This window comes from Marmota monax, unplaced genomic scaffold (genome assembly GCF_021218885.2).
Source record: "Marmota monax isolate L192 unplaced genomic scaffold, Marmota_monax_Labrador192_F-V1.1 WCK01_AAM20220418_F8-fsc00080, whole genome shotgun sequence".
NCBI lineage: Eukaryota > Metazoa > Chordata > Mammalia > Rodentia > Sciuridae > Marmota > Marmota monax.
Window position 1 is genome coordinate 3,259,430 of NW_026694750.1, and position 17,288 is coordinate 3,276,717.

The window sequence follows — 17,288 nt, forward strand, 5'->3', positions numbered from 1 at the left end:
TTGCTGAGGTTGGCTTTTAACTTTTGATACTCTTGCCTCCCAAGCCCCTGGGATTACAGGTTTGTGCTGCCATACCTGGCCAACCTTGATACTTTTTAAGTAAAGAGTATGGATTAATTATTTTGCCACACATTCCTCAGTTTAAGACAAATTGGTGTTTTCACACAATTGCATTGAAGGTAACACATTTTTTGCAAGAATACTACAGAAATAGTGTGTCTGAGCTGGGGATGTGGCTCAGTGGGTCCCTGGTACCAAAAAAGAAAAAGGGGCCGGGCTCCCAGTAGCCCTCCTCCTTTCAAAGATAGCATGCATCACTTCCCTGGTCCCTAGTGCTGTCTTAGGGACCAGGGCTTTCACACAAGGGCCTTTGAGGGTCAGACTATGTAGCAGGAGCTGAGTAATTTACTCCCCGGTTTATCTTTTCTGCATTTTCTTTTCCCAGATGTGCAAATACATTTTCTTAGGATCCCCTCTCTCATAAAGGGCAAAATGCTATTGAAATCCTTTGTCCTTTGCATTGTTCACTTTGACAGTATGTTTTGGGAATTGCTCATATCAGTTCGTAGAGATCTCACTCATTCTAACATGTACAGTACTCCTTACATGAGATGGATTTCTGATGGTTTATTCCTTTGTTTTCCTGTGTATAGGTATTTAGGTGGTTTGTAAATTTTGCCGACGTAAGTGATGCTTCAGTGAATATTCCGTGCAAACATATTTTCTTATTGACTGTGCATATCTTCAGGGTAAATTTTATAGTAGTGGGATTGCTGTGTGGAATGGTTTATGTATATGTGGTTTGTTAACTTACCAAATTTCTCACCAGAAGGTATGTACCAATTTGCATTTCCTCTGATGATGTACAAAACTGCTTATTTTCTCAACATTCGTTTTATTTAAAAAAATTTTACACCAGATCTAGTATCACATGATTGTAATCCTAATGACTTAGGAGGCTGAAGCAGGAGGATCACAAGTTCAAAGACCCCCCTCAGCATGGCAGTGAGGCCCTATGCAACTTAGGGTCTCAAATTAAAAAAAAAAAAAAGCAGGGGGCGGTGGGGGGAGCTGATGGCTGGCGACGTGGCTTAATGGTTAAGCACCTCTTGGTTCAACCCCAAGTACCAATGAATAAATAAAAATAATTAGTGTGTGTGTATATATTTGAATAAACACTTATATACACTACTGTCTATCAGGTTAGAAGTGTATTGGTAGTTTTGTTTTAGTTTATTTCACAGTGATTTTGAATATGATCAGTCTTTTCTGTTGGGTTTTTGTCTTTCATTTTTAAAAAGTTCTTTATATGTCTGGTGTATGTTATATATATGACACATTTTCTTCAACCAGCGCCAGTTTTCTTTTGATTTTGATTAGGTTTTTTTTTAAATGAACAACACTTTTATTTAATCAGATGAATCAGTCTTTTCTTTTATGAATGCCTCTGGAATTTAAGCCATATTTAAAAAGTTTTTTCCTATAACATATTTAAGGAAGAATTGTACTCAGTTGTCCCAGCACCATTAGTCAAGTTTATTTTTAATTTTTTCCCATACTGGGAATTAAACCCAGACATACCCTACCACTGAGCCACATCCCCAGCCTTTTTAATTTTTAATTTTGCAACAGGGTTTCACTCAGTTGCTTAGAGCCTCTGTAAGTTTCTGAGGCTGGCCTCGCACCTGCAATAACTCCTGCCTCAGCCTCTGAAGTCATTGGGATTACAGGCGTGTGCCACCACATCCACTTATTTGTCTTTAGCCTAATAGATTGAAATACCAGCTCTGTCTGAATTATTTTCCATATATAATCTGGATTTTCTTTTCTTTCCTTTTTCTTTTTTGTTTTATTATTCCATTGTCTATTTATATGCTTGCACTATATTCCTTTAACTAAAGAAGCCTTATAGTATGATTTAATATCTGATATAGTTCCCCTGTTGTTTAGTTATTTGTTTTTCCATGTGATCCTTAGTGTTATTGCAGTCCATAATAGTGTGTTAGCATTAGTGGTGGGATTGTATTCAGTTTATTAATGAGGTTATGGAGAGGTGTGGTGTTTGGTTTTCCTGTTTAAGAGCAAATTGTGTTTTTCCGTAAGTCCTGCTGACTTTTGTGCCTTCTAGGAATGTTTGAAATTTTTCTTCATATAGGATATTACACATTTTGATTACTTTCTTCCTAAGCACTTATCTCAGACATATATTAATATATTAACCCTTAATAATAGACAATGTACATTCTTTTTTCTGCAGTACAATAGAGAAAATATCTGGTAATAATGCAATAAGCCTATAGTTTATTTACTATGAGCAAGACTGTTTCACCTGGAAATTTTCCAGTAGCTCCTGGGTGTAAGAGGAAATACAAGCTGAAATTAAGGAAGTTAAAAAACTTAATGTTGTATTGAATACAGCGGTGATCAGAGGGAAATTATTTGCATCAAACACATCAAAAAAATTGAAAAAATTTTAAATGAATAAAATTCCAAGATTAAATTATAAAAACAACAATGGAGTCAAAACAATGCAGTGTTTTTTGCTGAATGTGTGTAGAGCAGATGCATAAGTCAATTATATTTGAAAAGTGAGAAGGCAGAAGGGACCTAAGTGAAAGATTTCTAGAACTGATAAGAATGGATACTAGTGGATGTTACAAGTTATGTGTATACATTGTTATACTTAGAGCAAGCTTTAGGAAAACTATGCCAAGTATGTGCTCAAAAACAGTAAATATAAATCAAGATGGGATTCTGAAAAAAGTACCCCACAGGAGGACTACAAGGAAGAATGCAAAACTGAGGAAGTAAATTTTTTTAAAATTCTGTACCTGTTTCTAATCCCAGTGGCTCAGGATATCTAGACAAGATAGTGATTTCCTCAGTATTTTTCCTCATTTGTTTTCATGGTCAGGTAAGAGTACAGAAATACCTCTACCATGAGCATTCCGTGTGTGCTGGCATGTTCTTCACAAGTTTTTTGGGGGTTCACCTGTGCTAGGATGTTCGAAAACTCTTAATTATTGGTGGCTTGTGGGAGTGAATATCTAGGTCATTGTTCCCATTTGCACTGCCTCCTTGCATGGTGAAATTATCTTCATGTCCTTCATTGTCACATGGCCCGCTCTGCCTGCCAGAGGACTCCTCCAGTAGCACAGTACCTAGGGCACCTTCTGTACTGGTGAATGTCAGGGTACTGGTTTGAAGGGCTTCCCTGTCTTTAGTTATGTTGCTGTTGACAGTGAAGCATTGCTTTAGGTGGGGAGAAGGCAGAACCTTATAACCTCTGGGACAGATGTTTCAGCAAGGTGGGGGGAGCAGTTTTCTCTTAACAGTCCCACCTTATCCATTCCATGAAACAACATTTAAGTTATATCCTGCTTTTGATAGAGAAGAGGACTCAGAAGTGAAAAACAAAATGCAAAGTTTAAAATGGTACCTATACTACATGCACACCTATGCACATATTTCTAAATGTTTGCATTGCTTTCCAGAAAGGTGATATGAAGCAGGCACTTTGCCACTGAGTTACATCCCAACCCACCATTTGTTTTTATTTTCATGTGGATGGACACTTGAGTTCTTTTTCAGGTACTGTGAATGAAGCTGTTCTAAATAACAGCAGTAAGAGAAAAGTACAATAAGGGGAATAAAGATAAAAGGAGAAATTAAAGGGGAAATGGCATTAGAGGTAATTAATCAAATCCTTTTTTTAAAAATTCTAATGTCTCATTTAAAAATACATATATGAACAAGTGGAATTTTTTCAAAGAGAGCATATTGGGTCAGTGTCACAGACTCTGAATATCCTATGCCATAAGAATATATCTTAGGGAAGAAATCATATGATTTTCTCCAAAGCTAGGGTTTTGATTTGATTAAAGCTAGTATCATAATTAATGGGAACACGTAAGAGATTTCCAGTGAGATCAGAAACTAAATAACAGTGTTTACTCTTTTTATTACTTTCTGTATTGTACCAGAGGTATAGTGCAGTTAGAAGCATAAGAAAGGTAAAGAAGAAGTAAAACTGTGTTTCTTTGCAAATAGCATACTTGGAAAGACTTAAAGAATAAATGGTGAAACTGTGAACCTGGTGTGGCGGCTGAGAAGGAAGAATCACTTAAGCCCGCAAATCTACACCTGCTTGAGCAATATTTCGAGACCCTGTCTCAGAAACAAATCAAAACAAAACAAAACAACCAAACCAAAAACCAAAACCAAAATCAAAACAAACCTATATAATATAATAATGAAAGAATTCAGTTGAGTTGCAGGATATAAAGTAAACATACAAAGAGCAGAAACATTCAAGACACAAACAGTAAGCAAATAGAGGACATAGTGGTAGAGAAAAACCCCATTGGTTGCAGTTTCATAGCCATTTATCAGATGACATGCTTCAATTCCTAATGTTTGACTTTTCCTAGCTAGTTATTTTGCCCTCCCCAGGAAACATTTGACAATGTCTTGAGACATTTTTGATTGTTAAAATATGTATGTGAGGGGCTAGGGTTGTGGTTCAGTGGTGGAGCGCTTGCCTGCCATGTGTGATTCGATCCTCAGCACCACATAAAAATAAAGAAAATAAAGGTATTGGGCCCACCTACAACTTAAAAAAAAATGTATGTGATTATGCTGCTGGGTGGGGGACCCAGGGATGTAGCTAAATGTCCTAGTATTCATGGGAGTGCCCCTGACAGTATTAGTCAGCAACACTGAAATTGATAAACTCTGCCCTAAACTTGTTTGATTTGTAGTACCTATGTTTAGAATTGTATGTTGCTGGGATTCTTATTCGTTTAATTAATTACTCCAGGTGAAAAATCAAAAGAATAATAAAATAAGAATTGTTTTCTTTGATATTGAACAGTGATGGTAATAATAACTTATTCTTCATAGCATCGTAGTATGTAGAGTTTCATAGACTTTCTTTTTTTGTGGGGGAGTACTGGGGATTGAACTTGGGGCACTCGACCACTGAACCACGTCCCCAGCCCTATTTTGTATTTAATTTAGAGACAGGGTTTCACTGAATTGTTTAGTGCCTTGCCATTGCTGAGGCTGGCCTTGAACTCACCCTCCTCCTGCCTCAGCCTCCAGAGCTGGGGTTACAGGCATGCACCACTGGGCTCATAGACTTTCTCTCTGTGATTGTCTTAGTATTGTTCAAGGTAGGTATAATAGGTGTAATTATCCTGTTTAACTGAGAAAGGACTTTATTTGCCTCCTCTAAGCTCCAGTGTCTAAATCACTTTTGATGGATGGGTAGCTGGTCTCAGGGTGAGCTCACTATTCCAGCTCAGTGACCTTACTTGCTGCTGCTTTTCCAGAAGCTTATGTTAGCTTTATTTAAAAATCAGAGGATAGGTTCTGGGCCTGGAAAGCTGACATCTGCTTTGTGTATTCTTTGAATTGACTCTTGATATCTACTTACAGTAGGAATGTTACAGTGCTTCCAGTAAAAATTCCTGGGTGACGGAAATGTTCTATAAATCTGTGCTGTTCGGTAGGAGCACCAGCTATGTGTGGCTATTTAAATTTACATTGATTAAGATTAAGTAAAATTTAAAATTCATTTCCTCTAAATTTTATCAAATTCTAAGTGCCTAGTCACCCTGAATTGTTTTCTCCTCTGTAGTTAAAGGAACTTTAATAAGCCAACAATGTCATTATTTAATTTAAAAAATGGAGGTGGTTTGAGCCATTCTTAGCCTCTGTTCATTACTGAGGCTTTGGTCATAATTAAGTCCTTGGGGAAAGGAAGAGTTTTAAAATTTCTTTGTAGGAAATGAAGGTACCCCCTCTGGTATCCCTCTGCCACTTTTTCTCCCTAGCTGTTGAGTCCGTTGTTAAGGTGCATATGGAGTGGATTCTAGACTCTGTAGACAGCCTGCTGGGGTTGGGGGTTGGGGTGAGCATGGGAGGGGGGGACAGGATGGGAAATCCTGGAGGCTTGCTTTAGATGTTGTTGATGTGAAACAGGGTTTTTGATCCTCTGATTTCCATCTAATTGCATCACAGGCTTTGGCTTCCACTTGACATTAAAGTTATCTTCTGTGACCACCAAGTGAGTTCAAGTTCTTTCAATCATCTGCCTCCTTGGAAACCTTTATATTACGCGCGTGCGTGCGTGCGTGCGTGTGTGTGTGTGAGAGAGAGATATGTGTGTCTGTCTGTTAGTGAAAGGCTGGGCCCTGCTGCATGGTTTAATGTTTCTAGTATCTTTGTGTTGGGTTCTTGGTACCTAAAACATGCTTAAACGATTCTGTCGTATTATAGTTTTTAGCTACAAGGTGGTTTGACTTTTGTTGTCAGTTGAAACTAGAAAGCTTACTGCTGTTTATTGCAATATTTCTGTGGGATAGTGATTTCCAACCTAGAGTCAGTTAACTTTACCTGAACATTTGAGGGGAACTGTTTACATACTGGAGCCCATCTTTATGTAAAAAAGTTCAAATTTATGTTTTAATTTCTAAGTAAGTTTATTTCTTGCATGTTAAAGAAGAAGAAAAATACTGGCCTGAAGCTATATTGCAAAGGAATGTCTGATATGCATTTTAGCTTTAACAGTTTAATATGTAGCATTAAGAAAAGGCCTATTTTGCTTTGATGATTTAGAAAGGTTTTTAGACTGAACTTTCCTTCCATATTTTCCCTATGGTCTTAATCCTCCCCCATTCATTTCTAATTTGCTTAATATTCTTTTATCACAGTCCTGTCTTCAGTTTATTAATTTTGACTTTATTGCCCACATGATGAAATAAAAACACCTGAGTTAAAAAGTTGTATATTGAAGAAGTCTTGAAATAAGAAAAATATGGAATTTGTAACCTTATTCAACAGGTACCATGAATTTAGTCATTTGTTTTCTTCTCTATTTCTCTAGTAGTATTTTGATTTGCAAGGCAATTGAGGAGCTGGGCGTGGTGGCTTCTCAATCCCAGCCACTTGGGAGGCTGAGGCAGGAGGATTGCGAGTTCAAAGCCAACTTCAGCTATTTAATGAGGCACCAAGCAACTCAGTGAGACCCTGTCTCTAAATAAAATACAAAATAGGGCTGGGGATGTGGCGCAGGTTGAGTGCCCCTGAGTTCAATCCCCGGTACCAAAAAAAAAGAGAGGGTATTACTAATGTATTTTTTGTCTTTTTCCCCCCAGAGGGAAGTGTAACATCTCCCATTTTTCTGACATATTTGCTGCTAGAGAGTTTAAAGCCCGAGTGGACTCATTTTTCTACATATTAGGCTACAACCCTGAGACAAGGTAAGTGAGTCACTTGTGTCCACTCAGTGAGAACTTTTTTCCTTTTCTCACTTGTGTGTGTGTGTGTGTGTGTGTGTGTGAGAGAGAGAGAGAGAGAGAGAGAGAGAGAGAGAGAGAGAGAACATGCATGTGTGTGTTTATACACCTGAATGTAAACTATGTATTTAATATTTAATGTCTTTGGCACCTAAATCAGCTTGTTGCTTTTTCTTTAGTTTTGTTAGGGAAAGGGAAGATGGGAACATTTGGGTGTTACCTGGGTGGGATTTAAAAATGTAGTTGAGGGCTGGGGCTATGGCTCAGCGGTAACACACTTGCCTGGCATGTGTGTTAACTCATTTGTTTGTTGGTAACTCATTTATTTTGTTCATTCTTCGTAATAAAAATCCCAGGAACACTCACTGAAGTAAGTATCTTTGGTGAGACTACTCTTACAAAACAGAAACTTCCTGTTCCAAACTATTTTGTTAAGATCTATGTAAAAGAATTATGACTTGTTAAATAAAAAGCAATAGGGTCAAAATAATTTCACAAAAAGAATTTTTGGTTTATGTCTGTAATACTCTTCACATAGCATAAGAGTGTGTTTATACATGTGCCCTGGGAAAATTTTTTTTTTTTTTTTAAAGACCTGGGCATGATTATGCACCCTGTGAGGCAAGAAGATGGCAAATAAGAGTCTAGCCTGAGCAATTCAGCAAGATCGTATCTCAAAATAAATAACAAAGGGTCTGAATGTGTAGCTCAGTGTTAGAGCACTTGCCTAGCAAGTAGGAGGCTATGGGTTCAATTCCCAGTACTGGGAATTGGGTTGGGGAAAAGGTGGAGGGTATTAGCAGGTGGTCAAATAATTCATGCTCTGGATACCCAAGACCTGTTTACAAATGTGAAGATTTAGAAAGAAATAAAAGATTTAGCTTGGCTCAAGGAATTTTACTTTATTATCCATTGGATATAATTGCAAAACAAATATTATTTTAGTGAAAACTTTTTCTAGAAGATGTTGAGAAATGATATACAAAATTTAGAGTATTCTTAGGACAGTCACTGAAGAGTTGATTAAAGGGAGCATGTTTCATTGTGATTGCACAAGGCTGCACAGAGCATCATTGGGGCATAGTATACACTGGTTTTCTGTCTCTTCCTCTCTGTCTTAGACAGCAGCTGTGAGAGTAGGAGGATTATGCTCATCTATTTTTGCTTACCTCTTAAGAATACTTATTTTTTTCTTTATAATACAGTGAAGCTTGAGCTTTTTGTTTTCAAAAGAAGGCCACAGTCTAATGATTAAAAAAAAAAAAAACTGGTTGATGGAAATATTTCAGAAGTTTCTTTTTAAATTTTGAAATGTTTTTTTAAAATTATTATTATTATTATTATTATTTTGTGTGTGTGTGTGTGTGTGTGTGGTGCTGAGGATTGAACCCAGGGCCTTGTGCATGCAAGGTGAGCACTCTACCAACTGAGCTATAGCCCCAGCCCCAAAATGTTTATTTTATATGTGCATTGTCATGTCATTCTGTTGCCCAGGCGAGTTTCTGTATAGAGACAAATGAGTTGGTGGTTGTCATGTTGTTGTCAGTGCTGTTTGTTATTGTTATTATTTTGGTGCTGGAGATTGAACCCTGGAGCCTTTTACTAGGGTTCATTTGAGCTACCTCCCTAGTCCTTTTATTTTTGTTTTGAGACGGGATCTTGCTGAGTTGCTGAGGCAGGCCTCCAACTTGTGATCCCCTTGCTTTAGTAGGTAGGATAAGGGATATGCCACTGTGCCTGACTTGGTCGTCGTTATTTTAGTGATTCCATACTTATTTAACTGTGATAAATATGTTGCACAAGTTAAGAGTGCATCAGCAATTAACTAAAATAGTTTTTGTCTTTTAAATATTCAGCTCTAAAATTCATAACAATCAAATTTATTTTTTTTACTAGTTTAAGTTGTACATCTGTTTTGTTTTGTTTTATACTGGAAATTGAGATACTTGACCACTGAGTACATCCCTAGCCCTTTTCCTTGAACGCTTATTAAAAGCACTATGTAACTTTTCTCTGTAAGCTAGAGAGGTACACAGATGTCTATTTTTTTTTTTTTCATTATGTGTTGCTTGCAGTCTTTCAGGGTGATATTTCTCATCAGGTAGTGTTTATATAGGGTGACACTGAGAGTGCTGGGGGCCAAACCCATGGCCTTCTGCATGCTAACCAGGTGCTCTATCACTGGGCTATATTTCCATCCCTCAATTTTGAAAATGTGGATTAGGTATGCAGTAGAAGCATATTGTTTGTCTCTGTATACAAAAAAAGAACATAATTATGCACTTTTATAAGGTCTGCATCCTGAATCACAATATTTTGAAATTTGTAGTTGCTGTTTGTTCAGTTCTACACTTGTATTCTCTCGTTGCGCTTGTGCTATGTATATTTTAAGTGCTTGAGAGATGTTGGTTGAATTACATTCAGCAAATATTTGAATGTTTACTTACAAATAAAGTTTGAGGCACATCAAACTTCTCACAGTTCAGGAGTCAAGGCCCTTATAGAAATTTGGTACAGGGCTGGAGATGTGGCTCAAGTGGTAACGCGCTCGCCTGGCATGTGCGGGGCACTGGGTTCGATCCTCAGCACCTCATAAAATAAAATAAAAAAATAAAGATGTTGTGTCCACCGAGAACTGAAAAATAAATATTAAAAAATATTAAAAAAAAAAAAAGAAATTTGGTACAGTGCTGGCATGGTTGGTGCATGTCTTTAATCTGGGGAGTTGGGACTCTGCGGTTGGAAGATTGCAAGTTCAAGGCCACTCTCAGGAACCTAGCAAGAATACACACTCTGGGCATTCTAAGAATCGGGCTGTACATAAATCAGATGGAGGAAATGCAGAAAGTCTTTTCATACTTTGTTAAATCACACACATTCCTGATCTTTTGAACAGCTGTGGATAAATGGGTGTGTATTCTTGTAGGAGTTGCCTGCTTCTGACTTGGTTTCAAGTTTGTGAGGGATGAAGCTGTGTGATGAACTGGTTTCTGATGCAGTTTCCTCCTCACTTTAATGAGTGGGACTAGGGTTGCAGTCCTGGCTACATAGTGCTATGTGCCAGTCCTTGACACCCTGTGCCATTTAGGTAAGTGGAAGTTCATGTGGAAAGGAAATGTCAAGCTGTGTGTGTGTGTGTGTGTGTGTGTGTGTGTGTATGTATGTATGTATTTATTTTACTGTGAAATGCTCCTCTGAGATGGCACATGTATTAATAAGACCACTGGAAGTTGAGGGCTAAGAATTCTGTGACTGTGAAGTGATGACTGCTACCTTCCCTTTTAATAATGCAGGAGTTTAACACTAAGTGAGCAGTTGAAACTGAACTTTAAGATGGAATTATTTCTCAGAACAAACTTTCGGATACTAGTTAAAAGTTAATGTACGTATTTTTCTGTAATTTAGTATATCAGCACTAAAATTTTGAATTTTTTTTTCACATTCATTTTCATAGATCCTTTTAAAATCTCAAGAGTTCAGTTCCCCTTTTATTTCTCCCCTAATCTGGTCTTTATATTCCTGAATGATGTGTCTTGTCAGGGACCTGGTCTTTCTGAACTTTTGATCCTGATTATATTACTACTTAGTTGAACTAATGTACTATAATGTGAATCAAACCAACTGTACTATAGTGTGAATCAAACCAACTGTTCTTTGATCTGTGATTGTGGTTTATGCCTTTAAAATTTGGGGATAGTAGATTTCTTGATAAGTGCCATAAAATTACTTTAGTATTATTAAGTATAAATTTATATTTCATTTTTACTTTAGAATGCTAATCATTAATATAATAGAGGACCTATGATAATACTTATCCATGATTTCTTCATTCTGAAATCTGAAAGCTCTGAAAATCTAAAACTTTGTATACTAAATATAGCACCCAACTCGTTTGGTGACCAGACCTGGCCTGAAACCATTTGAGGCTATTTCTGTTTTTAATTTAGTATACTTCGTGTGAATGTGCACCAATTTTGTGGTAAAAATATAAATATGATAGTATATTGGTTATAGCTTAGACATTCCTGGGGTGTTACATACTGTGTCATATATTCACATAATAGTAAAAGTCTAAAAAATTTGGAATTCTGAAAAACCTTTGGTAGACCATTGACCCTCTGGTTGATAATGTTCATAAGGAAGTCTGAGGACCGTGGATTCTCAGGTCTGTCTGGAATATTGATTCTAGAATCCTTTGCAAAATATGCAACATTTGCTAAGTTTCTTCATTGACCATAGTGAAACCTACCTAACAATATTTACTGAGTATATAAACAAGATAATGTGAAATAATATAATTTTTATATTTGGAGTTTTTAATGAAAAATCGGAACCAAAATTGAAAGAAAAATTATTGAAAAATAGATTTGGAGTTTTTATAGCAAATGATCTTACCTTTGCTAGCACTTTGATTTTGCTGAACTCATCTGTCCTTTTTCCTACCTTCTCCTCTCCTCGGGTCTAGTACTCCACCATGGGCCAGTGCCTTTTTTCCTATACCCCTGGGTGTGTGTCTTTCTATTCCTGGGAAAAGGTCCCTTAATGGTGGATAAGTGATGTTTCCATCAGTTTTTATAGTGTAAATGTTTTTAGTTGTAGAAAGAACCTATCTGTGCAATATATTCATCTTACTTAGGTGTTCCCATCCCTTCTGTTCAGAAGCATGCATCCTTCACCTGTTGTTCAGTGGGGTCAGTGGGAGGAAGGAGGGATGTGTGGGATTCAGAAGTGGTATAGATGCATCTGGGGTTCACATGACTTCTGGGAAGACTCCAGAAATAGGCCACAGACAGAAACACTTGGGGGCAGCCTGGATGCATATATGCATGTCCCTGTGGGCAGGCGGATGATGATTAGGAACAGCAGTACAGGAATGAGGTCCAGAGTGTAGTCAGCATCAGGAAACAGACATCTAATGTTCCAGAGTATCAGTAGGGGCCTAGGGATGCAGCTCAATGAAAGAGCACTTGCTTGGCATTCCTGAGGCCCTGGGTTTGAGATACATTCTGTGTAAAGTAAGGCTTGGTTAGAGGAAACATAGCCCCATTTCTAGAATTGGAACTTAAGAATAAAAGGGACACAGTGGTGTATTTGATTCCTGATCACTAAGTTTAGGGCTCCTTGAGATTCTCTGAGGAGGAGAGCTGTCGCCGTATTCTGAGTTTGGACTTCATGGTAGCTGGGTGTTAGGTGGCTTCAACTTGGGAACCAGAGCACCATGGGCAAAAAGTAGCTAGGCAAGTCACTCATTGCCCAGTGTTTCTGTGCAGCAGAGGCCATGATATACGGATGTGTAGGGCCTGTAAAGGTATTTTTTAGTTTGCTTTAGATATACTTAAATTTTGAATTTGGAATCTTATATACATAAAGAAGAGTCATGAATAGAATATATGTTTTACCCACTCACCACTTGTTAACATTTTGTCCTATTTCCTTTTTTCTTATATATTTTTTGTTACTACCTTTTCAACTTCATTACACATTTACTTTATTATATCTTTTATTGCCATATTCATCTTTGTGTTTGCCATCTTTGCTTCATCACTTTCTATGTATTTTCCGTTGGTTGTTGTTTGGAGATGGGGTCTTGCTGCATTGCCCAGGCTGGCACTGTCCTCTGGTATGAGTGATCCTCCCGTCTCAGCCTCTCAAAAGTGGCTGGGACCACAGCATGCACCACTATGCCCTGCTGACACACTGTTATTCTTTCCTGAATGATCTGTGAGTGAGCTTCAGACAGCAGCCTTCTCTTCTCCAAATGCTTCAGTATATATTTCCAAGAAGAAGAATGTTCTTAAAATCAGGAAAGTTAACATTGCTGGAGTACCACATGGTCCATATTCAGACTTTGCAAGTTTTTCCAGTAATGGTCTTCTTAGTAATTTTCCCCCTGTGATCCTTCCTGCATCACCTTTTCATTGCTGTGTCTCTTTACTGGCCTTTGCCTGTCTTTATTCTCCTGATGTTTCCTTACCTTTCTATATTTTTCATGACATTGGCTTTTCTGAAGAGTAGGAGCCAGTTTTACCAAATGATCTTTAATTTGAGTTTGTTTGATGTTTTCCCTCATGATTAGTTATGAGTTATGAAATTTTTGCCAAAAAATGGTGATTTTGATTTTGTGTTTCAAGTGTATTTGTTGAGATACAAAATGAAATTGTTGGGTGGCTCTAAACAGATGAGATATACATTGTTTTTGCCTGAGAAGAGCTCCCAGTCTGGGAGACGGGGGACTGCCAGAGGGTTAGGGGAGGTAGAGAGTGGTTGGAATTGTGGGAGACAGGATGTGAAGGAGAGGAGGTCTGGAGAGCCACTGGTGACAGGAAAAAGGGGCCTTTGTCTTGGTGGCCTGTAAAGAATACCTGTGAGATGCCAGTGTAAGGAAAGACAGTGAAGAGGATGTTGATGTTAAGTGGCTGTTACTCCTGGGACCCAATGTAACAGAGGTTCTGATGAAGTGCCTGTGGTGTTTCCTAGGTATCTATTGAGATGGAATACACAATTTTGAAAATGTAATTTGCTTGACTTGCTGTAAAGTAACTTTCTACTGTGCTTCATGTAATCGTTCCCATGGTTTCTCGGAGTAGTGATGAATATATTAAATTATTAGTTTCTAGTGATTTCTCCCAATGAACATTTTCTGTGTGAAAAGGTTTGATAGGGTTTTTTTGTTTTGTTTTATTTTAATGGATCCTTCTGAGAGGAATTCCTTTCTGGTCATATTTATATTACTTGGCTGCCACATTCTAATTCCTTTACTTTTGTTTTCAGAAAGTAATTTTCTTTAGATTATTCCTTATTAAACCCGTTCTGTAGACATGCTTCACAAACCAACGAGGAGAACCTATTTCATGCATTGGGTCAAAAGGAAAACTTATTTAAGTGTATTTGGCATGACTTGTATTTTACAAGTCATGTTTTGAGCAGAGTAAGATTTATTGACTCATGGTCTTAGTTCAGAGCATGGATAGGAGACTGTGGGCATGGACTTGATTCTGTGGTGCTGACTTTTCTTCACATTTCTGGGAAACAGAATTCACACTGCCTTTCCATCCTGTCTTGTTCTTTATGGTTTCTGGGGAGACTGATGATCTTCCTTTTTTTTTCTTTTTTAATTTTAACTAAGTAATACATAAAATTATTTCTGAGGTTGCAAGTGGAAACTAAGTCTATCTGTAGAGTTTCTTTATAAGGTGGACAGCTCAGTTTGCTGTCTATGGGAGGTGGAGATTGGGAGAGAGGGCATACACTGTGTTTTTAATTAAACTGAGTTTTAATAGAAAAATGTCTCCACTTTGGTGTAGACAGTGAGAGTGCTTTCCTAATGCTCACTACATTAAGAGGGGATGACCTTATGGATTTGGAAATCTTTCTGAAGAGACCTTAATGAATTTATTTATTTATTTTGTGGTGTAGGGAATTGAACGCAGACCTCATGTGTGCTAGGCAGGTGCTCTACCACTGAGCTACATCCCCAGCCCAATCCTCAAATATGGTTCGGGGGTGCTCAGGTGTTTGCGGCATGGTGTTCTTTGAACTCTTAACTTGAATTTTCCTTGCTCTTCTTACTGTGAGAAAGCCAGTCTTCAAACCATATTGGATTGGGCTAGTGTTACTTTAGGGAACCTTTTAATTTAGTATTGAGAGTTTTTAGCTTCTTTAAGGAAGATCTAAATCTTTGCATACAGTACAGTTTTGGGTTGTTGTTGTTGTTTTTTTTTTGGCTTCCGTAAGTTGTTGAGGCTGACTTCAAATTTGTAATCCTCCTGTCTTGGCCTCCAGAGTCACTGGGAATTACTCTTCTTGTCATGCCCTCCAGACACTGTGTCTGTTTCTGTGTGACAGTACCATGCACTCCATAGGTTTACCGTGGTATATTTGTTTGTTTTCCAAATGTTGAAGATTTTCAAAGAGAGATGTATGGAGTTGCTTTTCTTAAGTAGCTACTACTATGATTTTAAATGTGTTGGAATATTTCTGCTAATTAATCTTACACATAGTTGTTTATGTCCTTTGTTTCTATTCTTTCTTGGAAATCTTGCTATTTAAGACCACCATTTCCTTTAAAAAAAAAAATAGACAAAACAGAACTTGCTGTTGTCTGGAGGCGCAGGCATGGACTGAAGCTGGCAGGGCTTGCCGAGCTTGTGGCGTTGGCTGTCTCAGATCCCCTTCCTGAGGCCCCACTTCCCTGCACACTAGCTTGGTGTGCAGGGAGAAGCTGCGGCGTCTGTTGGCTGGGCTTTATTTACGGAAACAGCAGGGTTGAGATTGATTGCGTCGTGCAGAGACAGCGTGTGGATGAGGGAGGGTCACAGCACATGCTCAGTCCTGTCAGTGTGAGGGGAAGTTTCTGCGTTCTGCGTGGAGGCTTAGGTCATAGCACAAGCTCAGTGAAAGCTCTGTGAGGTCTCTCACACTGCATGTGCCTCCATTTTGAGCAGTTAGAGTAGAAAAGGGTAGAGTTTTAGCGGTAAGAGAGGTGCAGGGATCAGCTAGACTCACCCGGGGCTCTGTTAGTCATGGAGGATCCCTTCGGCCCCTGCAGGTAGGCTCCCTTCCTCTGGCCTCCCTGGCCGGGTGATGGTTGGCTGCTCCTTCTCACTTCTGGAGATGTCTCTGAGTCATTCATCCTTCAGAGTCCTGTTCCTGGAGCCTTTGGTTCAGCCCAGCTGGCCGTGGAGGTGGTGCTGCAACACGGAACAGCGGGAAAGGGCTCTACCCAGGGCTGCGTTAAGCAGATGAGGAATATGAAGCTTCTCGGGTCCCTCTGTCCCTGTCCTGCCCCCCCCCTTCTCCTCACCTCTTCCTCCCTTGGCATGGTTTTAACCTGAGGCGCGCTGGGTGCTTGTTGCCGAGCTGTCTCTCTTCAAGCCCTGCAGAGCAAGCCTGCAGGCCCCCCGCCTTGCTGCTCCTGTGGCTGGCCAGGATCGCCTGGGCCAGAGAGCAGTTCTGTTTGGATGTTTTAGGAATGGTGGTAGGTGGGTAGCTATTGGTTGCTTTGAAGGTGGGTGGAACCTGTTTTGATTGAGAGCCTGTTTGCCAGAGCAAATTACAGTTCTTGTCATCTTTTTCTGAAATCTGACATAGACAGGAGATAGTTGTGGATTATGGTGGCAACAGTTTCACCTTAAAATGGCTTTTTAAAAAGTGAAAGGTTGCCACATCAGTTTGTACTGTGTTGTTCAGAAGGAAGCGAATCCTTCTTCCTTTTGGAGTTTAGGAAGATTTCTTCAGAAAACTGTATGCATTGACATTTGTGTTAGAAGTTGAGGTTCCATGTATTCTGTGTGCTTATTTTTGTATGTTCATTTTAAATAGGATAATGTTTGTTGTGTGCATTTGTATTTTGCTGTGTGACTGGTGAATTCTATAGAAGAGAAGTGAAAGAAGTAGTGGGTGCTGGAGAAGGCAGAGGTGTTAACAAGGCCACATTGGGTGCCCATGGCTTGACGGCCAACACTAGTCTTTCCTACCCAGGGAAAGCTATACTTTTTGTGCCTCCTGCTCACAGAGAAGGCTCAGGCAGATGGTTCTCTCCATGGTAAACTTAGGGAGCCAGTCAGAATAGGCAGATTTAGGACTAGTTGAATTCTTACTCAAGCAAATTTTCAGCGATTTTGAATTATGTTAGTTGCTTCTTATTGCTTCCTCTCCTTTTTTTCTGCTGATAGGTTTTGGAAAAGAAATTGAAGTGACATTAAGTTTTGTGTATTTGTGGGGATGGGTGAAAATATACAATAAAGAAAAATGTGAAAAACCCTCATAGGTAAGGGAAGAAATTTACTATATATTGATACAAAGGAGAAATGATTTGTAAGCTCTTAGTTGTATAATATGACCTTTGCATGATCAACTTTAGTCAGACAAAGCCCCTGAGTCTAGCAGAAGGTTTTAAACTAAGGCTTAACTTGGTGAATTCTAGACACTTAAAATATTCCTGAGGTATATAATCTGTATTCTTATAGGTTAAATTTGGGGATTGTA

General features: G+C 38.6%; 1 protein-coding gene across 15 annotated transcripts in view; it reads left to right on the forward strand.

Annotated features, from left to right (window-relative positions):
- Rere (arginine-glutamic acid dipeptide repeats) overlaps nucleotides 1-17,288 on the forward strand; it is a 396,746-nt gene that overhangs the window by 230,514 nt on the left and 148,944 nt on the right. For 11 of the 15 annotated variants that reach the window (XM_058572685.1, XM_058572684.1, XM_058572687.1 and 8 more), the window contains one exon: nucleotides 7,161-7,265. The exons of 1 other annotated variant lie outside the window; for it this stretch is intronic. In XM_058572685.1, the coding sequence (XP_058428668.1) occupies nucleotides 7,161-7,265 (105 nt within the window). Of the gene's footprint in view, nucleotides 1-6,024; nucleotides 6,071-7,160; nucleotides 7,266-15,035; nucleotides 15,850-17,288 lie in introns of those variants that run through there. 3 more of the 15 variants (XM_058572695.1, XM_058572694.1, XM_046424818.2) reach the window with 2 other exon arrangements.